Below are 21,865 nucleotides of genomic sequence, written 5' to 3'. Positions count from 1 at the left end.
TATATGGGGCACAGTTATGTGAACACCTCTTCAATCTTTGGTAATTTATCCAAACTTGGTTTTTTAATCCATCTGAAACAATTCGGATGTTGCTAACCACCTACCCCTGGCCCTTTCCTGCTGGTCTGTTTCTCATCCAGCTACATCTCCAGTGAGTTTGAAATCCAACCATGGGATCACAGTTAGACATTTATACTGCTTATTCTTCACAAAGTGGGTCAATCTATTGATGCATGCATTCATTTTCTCCCACTTATCAGACGAAGGCAGGAGCCTATCCCAGCTGTCATAGAGCAAGATGCACCCTGGACAGGTTACCAATTACATTTAGAAACTATTCGCATTCGTTTTCCCACCAGTGGGGTATTGTTGTGCTCTTTGGTGTCATTCAGCTGCTCTCCAGAGAGTCTGTTATCCTGGAGTCGTACAGACTACAACAGCAGCTGGTAATGACAGTTCTTAGACGACTCTGGAAACCTGCTGTAAGCAGCAGCTGGAGAACTGCTTCACTGAACTTAGAGGTTGCATGCATCCCGTCTATACTGTCCTTGAATGAGCAGTGCTAAACAAGATAGGCAGCTGTGTTTTGAGTGAGCTAAAACTTATGAAGGCCTCGTTTTAAAGCAATGGACCAAATAACTGAGCAGTAACTGGCCTGTGTTAAATATATCATTATAATTAGAGAGACTTACAGTGTGACAGAGTTTTTGTGGTCAGGTCCAGTCTGTCCCAGACCCTTGGTGCTGTGTTTTCCAGCAGGCAGATTGTTTGCTTCATAGTCTGCATCCAGCAGCTCATTAGATTCTCCCAGAGCGACCTGTGGGCATGAATATATGAATAGTTACCAGTGCTGCATTATATTTAGGCCACTACACTTTGCAGAGGAATTTTTCTGGGTATCAAATTCAGCTTTTTTGGCTTCCTACGGGTCTCTACCTGAGACCTCAGCAGTAAACATCCTCATTGCAGGATCAAAAAAGTATCTGGATACAAATTATAAATATAACTGTTCAACCTGCAAAAACAAAACTTCATTGCAGATTACAGACAAGACATTTCCTTGGCAGCAAATTTAAGACATTTGCAGGCCAGAGCAGCTGCAACAAAACTTCAATAATGAAAATTATTAATGGCAAACAAACAAACAAACAAAAAACCACCCTTACTTCACACAGTAGCAGCAGTCCAACGTTGTTGTTCTGGTTGGAAAAACAGTAGTTGGCACTTTTTGATGACATGTCAGCAAAGTAGATACCTTTACCAAACTGAGTGAAAGAGAAATGAGAAAATGTAATATACCGATGTGAGTTCAATTTCAATGCCTGAGATAATTTCATGTTGAAAATTGATCACATTTTAGAGACTCCTTAAAATGTAATTATTTAGATCAATTTTATTGATTTTTTCTTAAAAATGTGTTTAACTTCTGTTACATACAAGCTGAGACAAAGTCAAACTGCATATTTTATTTGTCTTTCATTCTCTCACCGAGGTTCCTACACCGTTTTAAAAAATTAAGATCAAGACATTTTAAGATACCAATGAAGAACAATGATGACAACAATAAGTACTGTAAATATTCAATATTCAATAAATATTGAATATTTAATATCCAGGCTTTCCGCTAGTGTACTGCAACCCGTGTTGGACCTAAGACTGGTCTTAAGGACTGGTCTTTTTGAATTTTGATATTCCATCCTACCATGTAACCAGTAACAGGAGCTTCAGGGGGGGCCACTCGAAGTCCCTGACTGAGGATGCCGACCCAGTTAGACAGACGTGAACCGTGCCACAGCAGAGTCCTGGCAGACAGGTAGATGGTTAGCTTGGCTCATTGTGAAAAAAACCCCCATAATTTTCATTGACATCAATGTTGGATTTTTATCAATGCAAACATGCAGCATAATAAATCTGATTTTGAAGTCAGCTTGAAGTCATAAAGCAGTAACAGTATTTCTTCCTACCTGTTACTTAACTGTGACAGGAAGTTTTTGCTCTCCCCGTCTCTGTCCACTGAGAAAATGTCAAGCACGGTCATGGTGTAGTCACAGTGGGTGGGGGCGTGAGTGGTGTGCAGATACTGCTCTATCACCTTCACACAAAGAGGAGGAAAGTTAGCTCAATGCAAAATGCTGAAAGGAATCCAAGATAATACTGAAGACTAACAACTACACAAGTTTTAGTGTGAATGGAAATGTAGTCAGCCAAAGGAAATCTCCATGGTACCTACTCAGTATCAGTCAGTTCACTGTGAGATATATGCACGTTATCTCTGGATTAAATTAAACAAGATTTGACACTGTTTACAGAGCAGTGCCCCACCAGATATTTTAGTCTAAATAAAAATAATAATAATAATAATTATTTTAAAAATCACACATTAAAAAGCTAGTATTTCCAGCATATCAAATATTTTTTTATTTCAGCTGAACAACAGAGCCTGTGCTGTTTTCACATTTGGACATGATAGGAGGTTTCACAAACTCAACAGCAGCTTCTGCTGACAGACTAACTATCTGTGTTTGCAGACAGACCTTTGGAACACTATGTTCCTGACATAGTGTTAGTTAGTTTAGTTAGTGTAAACATAAATTAACTAGCAGTCAGAAGGTCACAAGTAGTCTGTTCATCCTGCTGTCAAAAATAATATATGAGCCCTGACAGGTTTGGCATTAATAAAGTAACACCAGCAATTGCCCTACCAAGGAGAATATGATCAGATGAGAAGATTCACCACAAACTATCGACTAGTCAACGCTGAGGTTGCAGCACTTCAAGTGAAATGACTACAAATGAATAAATTATTCTCTGTGCATAATGATTTAGATGCAGAAAAGTCTTACGCAACTACATCAGCCTATCAAATTGTTTTGAGGCTAAGAACAAGTAACATCAATAATGTGACACGGTTTGGTAAAACTGGTTAGTTAATTATTTAAATCACACTGACCTTGTACTCATTGTTGCTGGAGTCCAGAGGCTGCAGTTTGCACCGGAGGGAGTGATACTGTCTGTCCAGAGGATGTTCATCGCTGTCTTCACTGGACTTGACCATTTTTACTGCTATCTGGATGTCACTCAGTGCCTTTAAAACAGGGATGGGAGACATTGTTCAGTTAAGAAAGGTTTTTTAAGCAAACCGAATAAAATCAAAACATTTTACCTCCAAAAGGGCAATTTTGGCTTTCAGCTCTTCTTCTGTTTGGATAAGTGGGGGAGTTTTCAACCTATAAGGGTTACACCTTTTAGTTACAGCAAGACAGGAATCGGTGGTAACTATCCACACTCTGGTTTTGTCTAAAGTTTCATCCTTTTACCCAAAGTCATGTGGGATGCGGGTGTAAAATTGATTGCATGCTTCTAAAAGGTCACGACTGCTCCCTTTCTTCTTCTTCAAGCAATCCTCGATCTTCTTCAGTGCTGAGTAACCTGCTCGGATCTGCTCTGGGGTCAGCTTGCCTAAAGGTAGAAAGGAAGAAAAATGTCAAGTCTGACACCGTGCATGGAAATACTGGTCACTCTGTCACCAACTTCATCTTCTCATTTAGTCAAATCAACCTGTAATAATGAATTTGAGTCAGACTGACCAAGAGGAGCTTTCTTGGTGTCAAACTTCATCTCCAGCACACACTCCTCCATGGCTTTCAGATCACAGATGAGCTCTAGGAGAGACTGAATCCTTGAATCCAGCTCGGAGGTTTTCTTTTTTGGTACAGTATCCACTGTGGTCTGATTCTCCTCCTGGAATGGTGAAAAACATCCAAGAATACAATCTGACACATCCAACCTTTTAATTCAGTTCAGTTTTATTTATATAGTGCCAAATGACAAGAACAGTCAGCTCAAGGTGCTTTATATTATAAGGTGAAACCCTAAAAAGATACAGAAAAAAATCCAAACAATCAGACAGCCCCCATATAAGGAAACAATTGGTGACAGTGGGAAGAAAAAAATCCCTTTTAACAAGGCTCGGGGAGGGGCAGCTATCTACTGTGATCTTTTATTGAATGTAACATATTTCTGAACATATTTCTCCAGTGCAACTTCTGCTGACAGAAGTTTCGGCATTATAACACTCAAAGACTCCTTAATAGAAATCTATGGTACAATTCTTAAACAACAGAGATGACAGTTATCCAACCCCCAAAGAGCTAATTAGGACCCAGAGATGCTAATCAGCTCAGGCCTCTGGACTGAGGTGTTTATGAAGCAGTAATTTTGCCGCTAGTAGTATGGCTTTTTTCTATTCACTTATATAGGAATTTCAAAGTAAGAACGCCCAGAGGCTTTGCCAACATGGCTGCTAAATGCCAAGAATGACTTTTAGTAAGACTTTTCCTAAACGTACCTTTTCATTCGTGCTGTAGTCCATAAACACCATGTCATATTTTCCAGCTACTTTCTCAAAACTATCTCGATGCTCCCATTCGTTCTTGGTCTTTTCAAAGAACCTGCAGCAAAACAAACAAGTTGGAATTTCACCAAACACACATCCATGAAGGCACCTGGAAAACCTTTCTTTTTCCACTGTCAGTCACATAATGTAAAGTAAAGTAAAATTTTATTTATATAGCACCTTTCAAGATAAAATCACAAAGTGCTTTACAGAGGCAGAAAACAGACATTAAAATCTCAAACAAAACAAAATCAACCAAAAGCAAGTTTAAACAGATGCGTTTTTAACTGCTTTTTAAAAGACATGACTGAGTCCACAGATCTCAAACTCAAAGGGAGCGAGTTCCAGAGTCTGGGAGCCACTGATACAAACGCTCTGTCACCTTTTGTTTTTAACCCTGTATGCTGGACAACCAGCAACCCCTGGTCACAAGACCTCAGGGACCTGCTGGGGTGATAAGGAAGAAGAAGAGCACTTATGTAAGTTGGAGCTACACCGTGCAGGTCCCTATAAGTCATGATTATGATCTTAAAATGGACCCTGAACTTGACAGGGAGCCAATGCAGTTGAATCAGCAGGGGAGCGGCATCTGAGTATTTGTGATGCTTTATCAGAAGCTTAGCAGCAGCATTTTGAACACCCTGCAGTCGTTCCAGGGAGGCATTACTTAAGCAAGTAAACAAGGAATTACAATAGTCTAAGCGCAATTAAACAAAAACATGAATAATCATTTCCAATTCGGAACGTGACACAATGGGACTCAGCTTAGCGATATTTGTTAAATGGAAAAAACAAGAGCGAACCAAAGATTTAACGTGTGTGTCCAGCGTCAGAGCTGGATCAAGTGTAACACCAAGGTTCCTAATGGAGGATTTAATATAAGAAGCAAGAGGGCCTAGATTTTTAACCACGAGGGGAACAAATTTCTCAGGAGCAAAGACAATGACTTCCGTTTTATCAGCATTTAGTTGAAGGTAATTACCAGCCAGCCGATCTCTAACGGAATCTAAGCAGGACTGCAAGATTTGGAGTTTAGAAACATCAGGTGGCCTAAAAGAGATATATAGCTGAATATCATCTGCATAACAATGATATGAAATATCAGAGAAAGAGCTAAGAAGTTGCAGAAGAGGGAGTAAATACAACAAAAACAATAACGGTCCCAAGACAGAGCCCTGAGGCACCCCACAGGCAAGAGAGCTGACGGAGGATCTGAACTTAGAGGCAGCCACAGAGAAAGATCGATTTGACAAATAGGATTTAAACCATTCCAATGCGGTACCCGATACACCCACCCAGTGGTTTAATCTATCTAACAAAATAAGATGATCAACAGTGTCAAAAGCAGAGGTCAGATCCAGCAACATCAAAACAGTGCACTCTCCAGCATCATAATTCATCAAAATATCATTAGACACTCTAAGAAGTGCAGTTTCGGTAGAGTGAGCATTACAAAAGCCAGATTGAAATTTATCGAGAATTTTATGTTCATCTAGAACAACTGTGAGTTGCTTGGCCACAACCTTTTCTAAAATCTTGGCAATAAAAGGCAATTTTTAGATAGGTCTGTAACTGGAAAGCAAAGAAGGATCAAGTTTAGGCTTTTTTAAAAGTGGGTGAATGACAGCACTTTTACAGTAACCAGGGACCTGACCAGAGAGTAGAGATGCATTAATAATTTTAAGAACACTAGGACCAATAGACTCAAAAACATTTTTAAACAAAGACCCAGATAAAATATCAAGGGGGCAAGAGGATGATCTAATTGAAGTAACCAGCGTCAACAACTCAGGTAAAGACACTGGTGAAAATCTTTCAAATATGACAGGCTTAAGTAAAATCGGAACAGGCAAATGGTACATGGAGGGAGAGATGTTGCTCCTTACATTGCTAACCTTTTCAACAAAGAAGGAAAGAAAATTTTCCCAGTCTTCGTTCGAAGAAATTGGGACAGCAGCAGAAGCCGGAGCAACTATATCCCTAATAGTGTCAAATAAAACCTTAGGGTTACCTCTGCTCCTAGAGACTAGGTTTGAAAAATAAGCAGCCCTTGCATCACGAATTGAAGCGTTAAAGGAAACTAAAAGGTCTTTTAAATGAAAGAGATGAACCTGTAAATGAGTCTTTCTCCACAAACGCTCAGCTTTACGACAGACACGCTTTAAACAGCGAATGCTGTCGTTTATCCAGGGCGAGGGTTTTGTAACAGGGGCTAGTCTAGTTTTAATAGGGCAAATATTATCGATAATAGAAAGACAGTAATTATTAAAACGATTTGTTAATAAATCAACATCATTAGAAGCAGGCAGAACCAAATTAAAAACGTCAGAAAAACTCACTTTTTCTTGAAGACATCTTTGGCCTTCAGCAGGTCTCCACCACAGACTGTAAGGCTGTTTTGACCTACTTTACCCACTGCAGAAACAAATGATAAAAATCAACAAAATGCACAAAGGTGGTGCAATTTCTGCAAAATGACAAATATTTTCAAACAAAAACTGTCAGTTGACATTGAACATACCCCTGCCCCATCTCATCCACACACTGTAAACCTTGGAGCTGTCGTCCTCCAGCAGCTGGATCAGGTAATATTTGTTGTTGTTAAACTGAAGATTTGTCTGCAAATTGAAACAAATGATGTTTACTGCAGGCTACAAATTGGAAACTGAAGCTAAAAAACTGAATTTGTGAGATTTAAAGTTTTCACTTTTTCATTATTACCTATAAAGTACTACCTATACTGCTCCAGGATGAAATAATAATAAATGTTATTAAAATGGATCTATCATGCTATCGCATATTTACTGAACAATGAGGTCAGCGTGTGCACAAATAATCCCTGTGAGCCAAAACCTCTGGTCTGCTCCAAACAGTCAGTTTCTGGCAGGTTTTTCAGCTTTTGACTTTAGATGATGTTGTAGACAGGGATAGTCCTAGTATGACCATCTAAGGCAGCGGTCCCCAACCTTTTTTGCGCCACGGACCGGTTTATGCCTGACAATATTTTCACAGACCGGCCTTTAAGGTGTCGCGGAAAAATACAACAAAATAAAACTAGTACCGGTACCAAAAAAAAGAAGATTTATTCATAACACACGTGAAAAGACCCAGGAAAACCGAGTTGACGATAACAAAATAACGCTGAAAACCGATAAAAACCCTGAAAACCATACATTTCACACCTGAGCCTCAACTCTCGCGGCCCAGTACCAAACAACTCACGGACTGGTACCGGTCCGAGGCCCGGGGGTTGGGGACGGCTGATCTAAGTCACACAGCCCTAAAAAAAACTATAAAGATGGAACTGAGCATAATTTATTTCCTTTTAATTGTGTTACCTGATTGAGCATCACATCGTAAACATCATTTCCTTCATTGTAAACATGAGCCTGAAATAGAAATATAAAAATGAGTTATACAAATCAAAAGAATCCCACCATGTCTGCATTCAGGAAATATAAATATTTGTATATAAAATATTTACTTTTTTGTGTTTAAAAAGAACAGATTTGCAATTATGTTAAAAAATAATTTAAACAGAACCAATTACCACGTCTTATATTTTCATGTAACAGTCATATGTAAATCTACTGACAATTAGGTAAGATGAATTCAATTATCTTCTAATTGTAACAATACTTCTCAGATTTATTGCTTATCTGTTTAGTGTGTGGAAAAACACAATCATATATATGGTATTCAGTTGAAAACAACCATTTAGAAAATTTAAGCTTCACTGAAAGATTTATTTGTGTTTAAGCAGACACTGATCAGAATAGTTTGTCACAAGAGGAACTGTAACTGGGGGAAAGCTTTGCCTTATAGCAGCCAGGTGTCAAACCACAAGCATGACTGACATGAATCGTGAGATTTATATATCGTGTGGATGCCAACACTGTACCTTTCCCAGTTTGGCTTTACATTCAGAGTCTACTGGTGCTTTTCCCTTCATGACCACTGTCTTCACAACTTCTGTTCAGAACAGATCAAACACAAAAGAGTAGTGAGGTGAAGAAACATCTACAGTTCAGATGCAATTCCATGCTCACCTGATCCTTAAAAGCTTTAAAAGTTACTGTGCTTTGATAATGACTAATGTTGTCATGGCTGTAAAATTTTGTAAGTATATAAAGAAATTAGATCCATGTTACCTTCACTTTTTACTTCTTCTTTGGCTTTTTTGGGCATTTCTTCAGTTTTTGTCTGGCTCTTGCTTTGTCCTCTTCTCTTCTTAGCTGCAGGCTGCTCTTCTGTGTCCTCCTCTTCCTCTTTAACTTGAGCTGGTTTCTCATTATGAGTAGCAACGTCACCAGCTTCATTCTGACTTTCTTAATAAAACAGGAGAAAAGAGGAAAGACTGTGAGTACCTCCAAGAATTCAGATTTTTCAATTAAATTTAAACTGAAATAAACTATATAAATTTTATGAAATTATGTTTTAGATACCATTTCTACAAAAGACATTTATTTAAAAATGAACTAAACTGCAGTTAAGAAAATATCAAGCAACACAATTTAAAAATGAGGATTTATGAAAACAGAATACAGGGAGCAGGGAGGATGACAGAAAATTCACAGCGAAAAACACACCTGCTTTTACATTCTGACAGCGAACTTTCCGTTTGTACTTTGTGACAGGATTGAGCTGAACCATCTTCTTCAGATCAACTTCGTAGGCTGTCCCCGAGCCCAGAGAGAGAGTGACAGATGTTTTCCCAGAAGAGACGGCCGAGTCCAAGACGGCACAGGCTGATGGAGAGTATGGTTCCCACTGTCTTTTATCCCCCATCCACTGCCACACTGATTAGAAATACACACAGAAGAAAATCTAACTCTTACACAGTGGCCTTTTAGAGATCAGAAACAAGTCTTTAAGTTATTAAAACTCTGTGTCTGTAATACCTCTTCCTTAATTTTTGTCCCCTGACAAATACCAATTATATTAAAATAAAAAAAGTATTAATGCTGCTGTTGTTTAAAAAAAATGAAAAAACGTCTGGATAAACTGCAAAATAGTAAAAAGAAAAATAAAACCAATACATGCTTCTTCTTTTTTCCTGGAAGGTGCAAATAGCTGTGAAACATTTTAATTTTAACAGAAGCAAAGCAAAGAATGGCTGCAAAGAAAATCAGCCTTACTTTTAAAGGGAGCTCATTACACTCGAATTCTCCCCTTAGTTCAACAAATGCATCAGAACAAACTGTTTTTTCTCGCCTTCATTTCAGTGCAAACTTCCTTTATTCCAAGTTTGTTCTGATTGGCTGCTCTAGACAAACAGGTTTAAAAAGTAGCATGATCATGTTTGAGTTAACCCTCTCACTGACATCATCTGGAACAAAAATTTGAGGGAAAATGTCAAAAATTAAATGTTTACAGTAATTTAAAGCATAATCATTTCTACACACATTGGCATCATTATTTTACAATTAAAGTGGTCATATTTAACATAAACATTCCAGAATGTTAGCAGTATATGTTAGACAGTAAGCAGGTCACATTAGAAAAGGCCCCTTCGCTTTTGGTATGCAATAAATGTAGCTCACAACAAATAAATACTTTTTTTATTGGTCGTTTTAACTGCTCACTTAGGAACTTATTTTATTTGAAATTTTAGAAACGCAACCGGATTTATCAGCAAACCGAGCTACAAAAATTGTTTCGTTTGTTTTTTAAGCTGACAATTTTTTATTATTATTTCACACAGACAGTACCGGTGTCTGAATTATGAGTGAAGCTTCATAATATTGATCTTCATGCTGTCTCCTGTCCGAACATGTCCACAGTTCAATGGCGTAGTTACCCTGCAGCAGCTACAATATTATGCTAATACGACACACAGACCTGTTTTTGACTGGGCTTCTCCATTTTCTGGTGCACTCTCACATTTATTTCTGGAACTTCTCGCTCGCCTCATGGTGGGTTATTAAAAATAATTATCTGGCTGCTGTTAAAGGGGAACCTCAGCGATAACACTAAAACACGGCGGGAAACTTTTCCCCACCGTACTACTGTTTCCTGACCGGCAGCCGCACTACAAACGATTGTTTCATGTGAAGATGAATCACTCCGCCGCGAAAAGTGAAGCCATTGTTGTTTCCGGTGCGAAGACGGTTAATATGCCAGCGATTTATATTAAACGCAGTTCAAAGTTTAAAATACATTTAGGTTTATATTTGTTTTCATTTAGTCCCAACTTTGTCTATTCCGTGGCCGAGAGGTAAACTTGATGTCGCAGATGCTGGACAGTAGGCGGAGTAGCACTCTTCGTTGTTCTCCTGAGGTGGGAACAGAGATTAGGGGCGAAAGTGTTCCGCCTTAGGTAGTGGTCGGAATTATTTTGTTGAAGGATTAGTGGGATTCTAACGTGACACTTTAGGAAGGCTGGATGAAAGTTGAATTTTAAGCCATTTAAACGTAACGGTTAGAAGCAGATGTTATGGTACCGCGTAGATTTAGCGCCTGTGTTCTCTGTCAGAGAAAACCTTTGGCGATGCTGGTGTGCCGGGTGAGTACGGATTGATATTACCACTGAATGCAGCTTTTTAATCGCAGAGGTCAGACACATAAGCTATAGAGAACAAAATAGTTTCAGTCTGTACATTTACATTTTATTTTTTATTTTTGGCATAATATACACCATTTAGTCGTGAATCTACTCTACCTGTCCCCCAGATGTCAGGGCTGCCAACTCTCACTGGTGTAAAACATGATTTCTACGTTCATTCAAACACTGCCCAAACACATCTCTGAATACTACACTGAGGGGATTTTCTGGGGTTATTATCAGCTCAGCATAAAAAATCTCTTGGCTATGTCTTTCTGACATTATAACTGGAGCCAGTAAGGCTGCTGTCTGGTTCCCAGTTACCTTGGACTCAAACATTTCATTAAATAAACTAAAACTGCACTTACTGGCCACTTCATTATTTACACCTTGCTAGCACTGGATAGGCCCTCCTTTTGCCTTCAGAATACTGTGATCATAAGTAGGTGGACATGGTCAGCAACAATACTCGAGTATATTGTTACACAAACAACCACGTCACGTAACATAAATTACTTTTCATCCAAATTTTGATGCTTGGTTTGAATTTCCATAGGTCTTCTTGTCCATGTTTGCATGCCTAAATGCGTTAAGTCGCTGCTATGTGATTAGCTGATGAAATACCTACGTTAACAAGCACTCAAACAGTACATGTGCCTAATGTAGTGGCCACTGGATCTTTTGAAAAAAATGAAACACAGATTTTGTTTGGTTTCTTTGTTTGTTTGTTTTTTTCTAAAATCTGGCTGTAATTGGATTTCCTGTTTTTTATTTTCCTCATATAATCATATTTTAGTTTAATTCAAAGGTCAGTAAAACAGCATCATTTAAACCTGTTATTTCAGGCAATAAGTGCAGCTACACACCCACAGCCACAGGTAGATTTCCTAAAGGGTGAACCACACAGAAAACACCCAGGTGTGACCAACTTGAAAACTCTACGGCTACCTGAGGAACTCCACGTGGCTGCACAGTCGATTATTCACAGTAAGCTTAGTGTTGGTAAATCAGTTAATATAACAGATCTTTCTGACCAGCTTCATTGGTTGAAACCCTTTGCCTCTCATCCATCTCTGCATCTGTAGGAGCTCAGGTGAATCAGCTTCCTGAGCGCATTCACAAGCTCACGAACTTCCTGTGGAGCAGGAAACGAGCGGTCGAGGATTTAACTCTGAGGCAGAAAGCTGTGAGCCTGGAGAAAGAATTGTGGGAGAAAGCCATGCAAAAGGGAGGAGGTGGGTGACATATGTATAATTTTTTTAAAAGTAATAATACACATGCAACAAGATCATATCATGCAGCAGCTAGAAAAAATAAATATACATTCATTCTGCAGATATAGACAAGCAAGCAATGGAAGACCGCATTAGGAGGAAAGTTCTCTCAGAGCTCCGAAGAACGACATATCACTGGGCACCCACGAAGTAACATGTCATTTAACTACAGTGTTATCCATTATCAGTTTTTCACGTTTCAGTCTGTTCTGAATGCCTCTTTGTTATATTTACTGATTCCTAAAGGAGAAAAAGCCTCTTTTACCCATAATAGGAGAAGCTAAAACTGCGATTTATGACAAATGCTGAACATTTTATACCTTTAACAGACTTAAGATGCTTTCTTTAGATAAACCCAGCGAATGGTTGCGCTCCACCATGATCCATCCTGAAGTTGTAGTTTTGGTCCTTAAATTTGACGTGCAGTAGATTTACAAGCATCTCACTGTGTTTCAGGTACGATGAAGAGCTCGGCGTGGTCTACATGGCAGCTCGACTTGCTGGCGGTTACGCTGCAGTGAGGAGAGCTCTGAATGAGGTAGCAAAGTGCTGTGGAGGCGATCGGCTTACGTGGTGATACAGGGAGCTTCCTTTTTAAGAATCGCTTGAATCCAAGCACAAGTTGTTTTTTGTGGTTAAACTCAGTTATACCTGCAGTTTTTTCCCCTCATCATTTAGATAAAGAAGAGGGATCCCTCCTTTGCTCCTCACACTCTCCTGGATTTTGGTTCTGGGTTAGGAACCGTTGTCTGGTTAGTGTGTAACACTAGTAAAACATGTAAATGCTTTAGTCTGAATAGCTAAACTAAGTTTATAATCTGGCCGTTTCCTCAGGGCATCTCACGCATGCTGGGGTGACTCTTTGAAGGAGATGGTGTGTGTGGACAGCTCAGGGCCAATGAACATTTTGGCAGAACAACTTCTGAAAGGTAGACACACATGTAGACAATTTATTTTTGTTTCTTTATGTGAAATACAGATGTTAATAAGAACTGACTGGATTGTATTATTATTATTATTATTATTATTATTATTTTTTTTTTTTTTTTTTTTTTTGAAATGAGCAGGTGATGACGAAAGAGCTGAACCCTGCATCAAACAAGTGTATTTCAGGCAGTTTCTCCCTGTCTCTCCTAAGGTAAAACTCCCTCAGCTTTTATTTAAGTCACAATGTGTTCACTGTCAAGAATTTTAAAAAATCAGTGTGTTATTAAAAATGTATATGCAATATTCTAGACTTCAATTCTGGGTTATACATGGATTTTTAAAATATTTTTAGTCGTTGTTCTAGAAAAGAACACAAACAGACAAAATCAAAAAATAAAGAAAATCCCAATATTTTTGATTTGCTGTCATTAATGTTCCAGATAATCTCAACAACTGGAAATCCTGACCATCCTTTTTCTCCTTTCAGGTGCAGTTTGATTTAGTCACTGCAGCTTTTACCCTCTCAGAGCTGCCAAATGTGAAAGACCGAGAGGAGGCAGCATTCACTCTTTGGAGAAAGACAAGCTCATATCTGGTGAGATCAAAGAAAGATACAACTTAAGAAAATGATTGGTGAGCCTCTGGTGTTTAAAAGGAAACAGAAAAAAAACCTATTAATCGTTGCATTTTATGTTCTAGGTGCTGGTGGAAAATGGGACCAAAGAGGGCCATCAGATACTCATGGAAGCCAGAGATACTTTATTGAAGGTATTTAAACACACTGGATAAGACAGCAGTTCACAATAGTTGTTATTGATCAAACTAAATTGTTGGTTTTCTGACTCCAGAAACAAGAGAAGACCGTTTATGACTCCAGGCCAGCATCAGTGTTTGCTCCAGTAAGTTTAACACCCAGTAGATTTAATTAAAGTCATACTTAGAGCCATTAGTGTCTCAGTCTTATTGCGCGTCTATTCATTCATTTATTTATTTATTTTAGTGTTCACATGAACTGGTGTGTCCCAAACTGGCCCATGAGCCCGTCACACCCTGCAACTTCCAGCAGCATTACCAACCTCTGTCTCTACCCAGGGTAAGACTCAACTGTCTATGTCTGTTTACAGCTTTTCACTTTAAATGGGATCTAATCTGTTAATTACCAGGTCTCTTTCTTTTTATTCTTGGACTCCACCGGAGCAGCATTGCATGAATTTTAAATTATCCTTATTGTCCTAAGACAACACTGGTGAATTAGTGCTTGAGTAGTACCAGCTAATATAGTCAGGCTCACCTCAACGCACAGCTGGTGCTCTGCAACAGGTCTCCTGGAGAGGGGCTGGACTCTCAGTCTAGAGTTGCCCTCAGAGAAAGATGGCAAGCAGTGGTGGGTATACAGTTATGGTCACAAGCTCTAAGTAGTGACAAAAAGATCACAGATAGAAGCAGTAGAAATCAACTACCTCCGCAGGGTGGCTCACTGTTGTCATTTGGGAGTCCTTTCTGAGGGCTTCAGAGTACATCCGCAACTCGAAAGGAGCCAGCTGAGGGTTTTTGAGGATCTGACTAGGATATGACCTGGACATCTCCTTGGTGAGGCATTTTGAGCATATTCTACTTAGAGAATCTCTGGGACAGACCCACGAGATTATGCCTCAGCTGCTTTGGGAACACCTCGGATGAGCTGGAAGGGTGACGGGAGGAGAGGAAGTTCTGAGGCTTTTCTTCTTAGAATGCTGGTCCTGCAAACCAAGCAACAGACCAAATAAGACTAAAACATTTTAGTGTAATCTGCAAAAACAACATATAGTCTTCTGTACCAGGCTCTGCTATTAAAATCAGCTGCACTTCATTCCCTTCTGTGAACGCAGCTGAAGTTTCGTATTATTGTATATTATCAGGAAACTCATATTTATTTAATAGCATGTAAAACATAAAAGACACAAAGTCTTGCGCCAAGATTTTATCTTGGATTGAATTCGTTATTTTTAACTTCATAACTTTTTATTCTTGTTGCCTTTTAAGTATTATTAATTTACACTTGTCTTATATTTGTTGCTGACAGAAGGTGCTATATATGCAAACATGTTTTGTTTTGTGTTTTTTCAGATAAATGCTGAATGAATTCCATATCAACCCTTTTTTTTTCTTTTCCAGCACAATGACCGTCAGATCGAGAAGTTCAGCTACCTAATTTTGAGGCGGACAGAAGCAGTGGAGGAAGGCACAAAGGGTGTGGAGTGGGCCAGGCTGATTGCACCAGTGCTGCGCAGAACGAGGCATGTCCACTGTCGCATGTGTTGCCCAGACGGACAGCTACAGCACATGGTGGTGACAGCCCGTAAACACAGCAGGTAAAAAGAAAAATCAGTGTCACACAAATTCATCAGCTGCAGAATAGGTTTAGTCCTTTTCCTTAAATGCTAGCATAGAGCAGGGGTGGGCAACTCCAGGCCTCAAGGGCTGGTGTCCTGCAGGTTTTAGATATCACCCTGGGTCAACACACCTGAACCAAATGATTAGTTCATTACCAGCCCTCTGGAGAACTTCAAGACATGTTGACCCATTTAGCCATTTAAATCAGCTGTGTGGGCTCAAGGATACATCTAAAACCTGCAGCACATTGGCCCTTGAGGCCTGGAGTTGCCCATCTCTGGCATAGAGAGATGAAGACAAAATGCACTCTGTGGGAGAGAGAAGACAAAAGGTACTGACATTCAGTAGTGACAGGTGAGTGCATTGGGAGGGAAAAGAAGAGAGTGAAGAAGAACTGCTCAGTGCATCATGGGAAGTCCCCCAGCAGTCTGACAAAAGGATTCTTCAGGGTCATCAAATTCTGCTCAGGTTTCATCAAAAAGAAACGTTTGAAGTCTAATTTTATAATCGAGAGGATATCAGTCCTGAATCCAGAGATATTAAGACTCTAGGTCAGATCGGATACCATAGGGTTTTTAGGATATGATGTTAGGGACCAGGTGCATTAAAATAAACTAAGAAGAAATATGTCATTAAAATGCTTATTAGGGCTGCGTACTGTTTGAATTTGATTCAGTGTGGGGCCACGCAGTTCATCAACGTTTTCTAAAATTAACAAAACTCCTCGGGTGTTTAAAGATTTCCTAGACACAGGTAGGCACGCAGGAAAGATGCGGGAAATACAGAAAGAGAGAATGAGGGAAGGAAATGCAGCAAAAGATCTGGCTTGCCTGGACTTCAAACTGGGGAATTGCTGATCAAATTTGGCTATAATTCTGAATTATGTGATCCGAAAATGTGTCAGAACTAGACCAAATGGAGCAGAAATTCATTGTAAACCTTCTGTATGTCATAATAATCGATACTCTGTGCTACAGGCAGCCTTTGGTTGCTGGATATTCTTATTGCTTTTTGTTGTTTGTTTTATTGTCACTGATGGACTTATTTGACTGTTTTGTTTTGTATTGGATTTTTTCTGTTTAATTGTTCTATTTCAATGTCATTTTAATCAGAGATATGTACCGCTGCGCTCGGAGCAGTGACTGGGGAGATCAAATGCCGATCATTCGGGGTGTAGAGGAAGACGTCAACAGTGATTCAGAGTGACGATTCAGCCGTAAAGACAGACTGTGGAAACATACGATACATCGTGAAACTGATAATACTTTGATTTATAGACAAAGGAGCTGCAAATTACATATACATTTCCTCTCTGCAGTTTTCTTTATTGTGTACCACCTCCAATAAACCATTATATTTTTAAGTGTGATGCTCTTTGGACTGAAATGTCTTTTAAAAAGTATTTTGAAATTGAATTTACCTTGAAGCATTTCATTTTCAATGCGGTCCAAACAAACCTTAAAGTTGTTTATTCAGCAGAACAATACATAACATGAGCTTTATGTATTTTTTTTTGGTAACATAACATTTCACAGCCTTAAAATAAAAAGGGTAAAATTTCTTTTTGCACGTTTCCGTGTTGCAGGTTAATTCAGTGACACTGTGAGACTCAAAGTGAGATTTCAGCAACATTTTTAATTTACTGCAGGCCACAAAAAAGATCCAGTAAACTTGATTAACCTAGACTTATGTAAACGACTATTTAAAAAAACAAAACAAAACAAAAAAAAGACTCCAGGCTATGACCTGTAGCTCCAATAATTGTTTCGGTGCTTCACCATCTGTAATGTGGTCATGTGGTTATTTATATTACTAACCACTGTGTCACTGACAATTTTTTTTTGCATTAATTAGGAGTTAATAACAATAAACACGGTCACTAGTTGCAGCATTAATGGCTAGATGTACAACCATCCAAGATTATCTTCTGTAGCTCTGTTCATGAGTTTGAACGAAAGGAGCAAAAGCTGCTAAAGGAGAAAGTTTAGACACATCTGTTATCAAGACTCAACTCTGTCAGATTTATTTTACAGAAACACTTCAGTATCAACAATCATGTCCCAGTGCTTTCTAAATGTAAGCAAAGGCTTAAAGCTGCTTGTTATTGTCCCGAATGCGGAGAAACACTTTAAAGCAAAGCATGACATTTTATTTAAAACAGTTTTTCAAACATGATCCCATAACTGCTCTTTAGCAATATGAGAAACAACAGTTCATCAGTACACAGATCTGATGAATAAGTAATTTACAACAGTCTTTTACTGAGTCATGATCCTGGGATTCATTTTCAATGACTCGTTTAGGCTCATATTTGTTTATTCTTGTATTACAGTAAAAATGAACCGCCGTACTCTTGTTAATTAACAATCTCCTTCAAAGCGGAGGTCAAGTCAGGGTAGTTGTACTGAAATCCAGACTCCAAAGTCCTCTTAGGTATGACTTTCTGGCCTTGAGTAAGGATCACGGCCCTCTCCGAACCCAGCAGGGCGTTCATGACAAAGCCAGGTACAGGAAGGATGGTGGGCCGCCTCAAGACCCGACCCAGTTCTTTAGTGAATTCATAGTTTGTGTTGAGAGCCGGCGCGACTCCGTTGAACACTTGTGGTGATGAGGAGGGTGGAGTGTCAGCAAGGGGCTCCAGTGCGCGGACAATGATTCCTGCCAGGTCTGAAACGTGGATCCAGGGAAATGGTTGTCTTCCAGATCCCAGGGTACCCCCGAGGCCGAGCCAGAACGGCAGCAGCATCTGCTTCATGGCCCCACCATCACGACCCAGCACTGCCCCTGGGGAATGCATGGTAAATAAGAAAGCACATGTTTTTCACTGCAGCCATTTTAACTTGTTTAATGATGATTTACTGGGACACTCTTTATAACTGAAAAACCATTAGTTCAAGCTTATGCTGTCCATTCAGTCAATCTAGTCAGATTATCTGCCGTGAAATGGCCCACGAGATAAAATTTTAATTCATGCTATAAAAACTGAAAAAGATAAAAAGTAATACAGAGATAAGATACTTTAAATCTTCACATGTTGTGTATGCATGTACAAAATGCAAAAGTTTAACAGACTGATGGTCTTTTAAAGTTTTTCTTTGGATGGTGGTAGCCTTTTCATTCTTTTTATTCTAGTTCTTGTACCCGATCGTCTTCAAAGGAAAGGTTTTTGCCCCAATTACTTTCTTTAGTTTGTTAAACCAGTTAACACTGACCTGTGAATCATTCAAGCATGAAAAAGGCACCCAATTCAAGAAATGAACCACTGTTTTTAAAAATGTATCCTTAGGCACTTTGTTATTAGAAGCCAGTCATAAAAACAAATTTTTTTTCCACATTTCTTTAAGTCGATTTAGTCAATCTCTGAAAAATGCCACGGATAACATATTTTGACAGGTATAAAAATTATATTTTTGGTGATTCCAAAATAACTATGAGCAGAACACTTAGGCTATGTTCACACTGCAGGCGAACGCGCATCAAATCCGACTTTTTTTGATCCTATCCGACTCATATCCGATCATGGTATGACAGCTTGAACGGCACAAACCCAATATTTTCAAATCCGACCTAGGTCACTTTCGTATGTGGTACTGAATCCATTACGTATCTGATGTTTTAGAAAGCGACTGCTGTTTGAATGGTCATTTTGCATTTAATCTGTCTTTTACATCACTGACACAAGACGGACGCCAATTATCAGCGCTAGAGAAGACAAATGAGAAAGCATGGCGGCCGTTGTTAAAGCACGGGCTCTCTTTTTTCTCTGTTTCCTTCTTTCTCTATTTAATTTGTCAAAATTCTGTCGGTTACGACTGTGCAGAAATTGATAGACTGCTGCAACAACACCTACTAGCTCTGTAGCCGCCATTTTTACTTCCGCAAACAGAGCGCGTTGTGTGTGACATCTTCTTTTGTGCATGTGGACCACTTTGAGGGCCATGAACCGTTCACACTAGAGCGCATTTGCTGTCACATTTTATTTGTAGTGTGAACAACCAGAAATCGGATTTGATCAAAAAATTGCAATTGAGCATTAACACCTGCAGTGTGAACTACAGGTTACACTTACAATTTATGAAGAAACTAGACGTGAGGACAAAAGGAGAAGTGGCAGGCCTAAAGAAACCATCTACAGCAGACGAACAGGATCTGAAAGCCATGTTCTTAAGAAATAGGAAAAAAAATCCAGCAAAGACCTTACATAGGACCAGAAAGATGCATGTGGCCCTTCATCTGATCCATTTAGACCACGGGTAGGCAATTCCAGGCCTCGAGGGCCGGTGTCCTGCAGGTTTTAGATCTTACCTTGGGTAACAACACACCTGAATCACATGATTAGTTTGTTACCAGACCTCTGGAGAACTTCAGGACATGTTGAGGAGCTAATTTAGCCATTTAAATCAGCTGTGTTGGTTCCAGGACACATCTAAAACCTGCAGAGACACCGGCCCTCGAGGCCTGGAGTTGCCCACCCCTGATTTAGACAGATTCAGGATGGACAATAAACATAAGCATGTGCCGTATACAAACCAGGCCGGATGATGACTTGTTTGGTGGTTTTTGCCACATTTTCAGGAAGTAGTGCTGCTGCTTCCCACTCTTTGACAAGTCTTGAGAGAAGGTCAAACGGAGTCCATTCACTGTCTTCTGTGTATTGAGCTGTTAGACTGGGTTTATAGCAAGCTGTGTCATGAAAACAAACAATGGAAAAGCAATAATAGAATTACTATCTATATTATCAATGAGTTCATCTGATCTGCTGTGCTGAGTAGAATCTCACTTATTAAATGCTTACCTACACCTGACACCAGCACCCAAGAGTGAGGAGGACTGGAGGAAGCAGCAATGGCTTGAGAAAGAGCTTTAGTTGTGTCAACGCGACTGGAGAACAAGTCTTTTTTGTAGCTTTCATTCCACCTTCAAAACAGAACCCAAGGGAAGAAACAGTGACAATCCCTGTAAATGCATTAAAATGCTGCAGATATTAGGATGGACTCTTTGATTATTTATTTCTCACCATCGCAGTGGGTTTATGAGATTCTCTCCAGCCAAGTTGACGGCACCCTCACACGGTGGGAGACCCTGAGACTCCAGCTCACCCTGCAGGAGCAGAGAGGAAGAAACATAAAGATGTTTAGAAATGTCACTGGATCTGTAAACTATCCCCCTTCCACATTTATCAGTTTGTACGTCTCCGTCTGTACAGTTTGTACATACTGAATTTCCCGGAGGAACCCACACGAGGGATTAATAAATTTCTTCTCCCTCTCTAATTTCAGTCCTTCAAACCATCAGGCATCAGCTCCAGTATGATGTTTCGTTAACAGTGATGAATCAACAGGTCCTAAAATGAGCTTTAGGTTTGCCCTTTTACTTTGTATTAACTTTAGGTCATACCCATGTTATCTTCCCTGGACCAGGCTGGCGGGATATCAGTGTCACCTCATGACCTTTGTCCCTAAGTAGGCGGGTAAGCTCACGGCCAACGAAGCCAGATCCCCCTCCTACAAGAAACACAACAGACAGAGAAATCATCAAAAGGAACAAACTGAAAAACAAAAGCCGCACACTTCCTTCAACTTAGAAACTGTGATTCGTACAAGTGTGTAAAGAAAGTACTGTATAAAGATTTAAAATCGGATTTATTTTATCATATCGTGCTTTAATTTTTTTTAACGTTTTACGTTAAATTTAAAATTACACTCAGTTTTAACTGCTGTAACAAAGGAAAGTCGCAACTTTCAAAAAACCCTTTTTGCTCATGACGTTAAGGTGGCTTTGGGTCAACTTTATTCTCGTTTTTGCAGTTTAACTTAAAGAGAAATATTTCTATTATTTAACCAAACAACTAAATAAATACATAGAAACGCTTCAAAATTATTTAAAAAAAAAAAACCCTCAAAATTAGGTGAGTCAGGCATGCGTGGTGCGCATGCGTATTGTACATGCTTACAAAACATTGCTTTGTGCATTACCTGAGCAAACTCAACTATGAAACACACCATAAGCACACAGTTTTAGCACGCTTTCTCAAAGCTCCCAGGCTCTGTTCACAATAGTGCTACAGCCCAACATAATGCACAAGTACAAACTCACTAATGGATATAAGGCACTTCATTATTGGCCGCAACGTAAACATTAGCTGTAAGCTATCTGAAAGCGTAATGTCACTCTGACCTTTCCGAGCAACTTTTAAAAACGTGTAACTTTTTAAAAATTGTACATACCTATTAAAATTCTCATGGCCAGAAGCTTGCCCTTTAACCTTGAGTTAAATCTCAAAACGCCACCGTACACGAGTCCCGCCTCTCCTTCTTCTTCCTCTTCTTAAATGTTATTGGCGGTTGGCAA

At 39.4% G+C, this 21,865-nt stretch overlaps 3 protein-coding genes across 3 annotated transcripts in view; 1 reads left to right on the top strand and 2 right to left on the bottom strand.

The window, feature by feature from the left end:
- The window catches only part of parp2 (poly (ADP-ribose) polymerase 2), a 12,929-nt gene extending 2,286 nt beyond the window's left edge, over nt 1-10,643 (bottom strand). The window contains exons 1-16 of the mRNA XM_086271435.1: nt 10,238-10,643; nt 8,986-9,195; nt 8,548-8,724; nt 8,298-8,368; nt 7,735-7,785; nt 6,918-7,014; nt 6,736-6,811; nt 4,349-4,451; nt 3,588-3,741; nt 3,318-3,459; nt 3,164-3,227; nt 2,951-3,085; nt 1,965-2,092; nt 1,703-1,802; nt 1,167-1,265; nt 693-817 (exon numbers count right to left, since the gene is read on the bottom strand). Of these exons, the coding sequence (XP_086127561.1) occupies nt 693-817; nt 1,167-1,265; nt 1,703-1,802; nt 1,965-2,092; nt 2,951-3,085; nt 3,164-3,227; nt 3,318-3,459; nt 3,588-3,741; nt 4,349-4,451; nt 6,736-6,811; nt 6,918-7,014; nt 7,735-7,785; nt 8,298-8,368; nt 8,548-8,724; nt 8,986-9,195; nt 10,238-10,310 (1,805 nt within the window). The 5' untranslated portion in view covers nt 10,311-10,643. The remainder of the gene's footprint in view (nt 1-692; nt 818-1,166; nt 1,266-1,702; nt 1,803-1,964; nt 2,093-2,950; nt 3,086-3,163; nt 3,228-3,317; nt 3,460-3,587; nt 3,742-4,348; nt 4,452-6,735; nt 6,812-6,917; nt 7,015-7,734; nt 7,786-8,297; nt 8,369-8,547; nt 8,725-8,985; nt 9,196-10,237) is intronic.
- mettl17 (methyltransferase like 17) lies at nt 10,538-17,074 on the top strand. Its single transcript, XM_086271436.1, has 14 exons — nt 10,538-10,901; nt 11,786-11,927; nt 12,026-12,175; nt 12,277-12,364; nt 12,671-12,752; nt 12,893-12,966; nt 13,049-13,143; nt 13,282-13,352; nt 13,629-13,736; nt 13,841-13,909; nt 13,990-14,040; nt 14,142-14,234; nt 15,296-15,492; nt 16,627-17,074. Exons 1-14 carry the CDS (start codon nt 10,833-10,835, stop codon nt 16,718-16,720), a joined length of 1,383 nt encoding a protein of 460 aa, XP_086127562.1. The 5' UTR covers nt 10,538-10,832; the 3' UTR covers nt 16,721-17,074.
- On the bottom strand, nt 16,968-21,865 carry sdr39u1 (short chain dehydrogenase/reductase family 39U, member 1). The gene is made up of 6 exons (XM_086271437.1): nt 21,742-21,865; nt 20,912-21,018; nt 20,532-20,614; nt 20,310-20,431; nt 20,045-20,197; nt 16,968-18,298 (listed from the first exon to the last, which is right to left on the bottom strand). The coding sequence occupies exons 1-6, from the start codon at nt 21,755-21,757 to the stop codon at nt 17,871-17,873; spliced, it is 909 nt and encodes a 302-aa protein (XP_086127563.1). The 5' UTR covers nt 21,758-21,865; the 3' UTR covers nt 16,968-17,870.

The sequence above is a fragment of the Aulonocara sp. 'chitande type north' Nkhata Bay genome, linkage group LG18, assembly GCF_057382095.1.
Source record: "Aulonocara sp. 'chitande type north' Nkhata Bay isolate Kocher_YH1m ecotype deep benthic linkage group LG18, A_spYH_male_GT1.1, whole genome shotgun sequence".
Taxonomy (NCBI): Eukaryota; Metazoa; Chordata; class Actinopteri; order Cichliformes; family Cichlidae; genus Aulonocara; species Aulonocara sp. 'chitande type north' Nkhata Bay.
The sequence above is the reverse complement of the archived record's forward strand: the minus strand, read 5'-3'. Positions and strand labels throughout refer to the sequence as shown.

Coding starts and splice junctions, on each gene's coding strand:
- mettl17 (XM_086271436.1), top strand. CDS start 10,833: ATGGTACCGCGTAGATTTAGCGCCTGTGTTCTCTGTCAGAGAAAACCT. Junction 12,176..12,276: donor AGCCATGCAAAAGGGAGGAG/GTGGGTGACATA, acceptor TTCATTCTGCAG/ATATAGACAAGCAAGCAATG. Junction 13,144..13,281: donor GGCAGAACAACTTCTGAAAG/GTAGACACACAT, acceptor TGAAATGAGCAG/GTGATGACGAAAGAGCTGAA.
- sdr39u1 (XM_086271437.1), bottom strand. Junction 20,198..20,309: donor GGTGCTGGTGTCAGGTGTAG/GTAAGCATTTAA, acceptor TTCATGACACAG/CTTGCTATAAACCCAGTCTA. Junction 18,299..20,044: donor ACAAGTCATCATCCGGCCTG/GTTTGTATACGG, acceptor TGCATTCCCCAG/GGGCAGTGCTGGGTCGTGAT.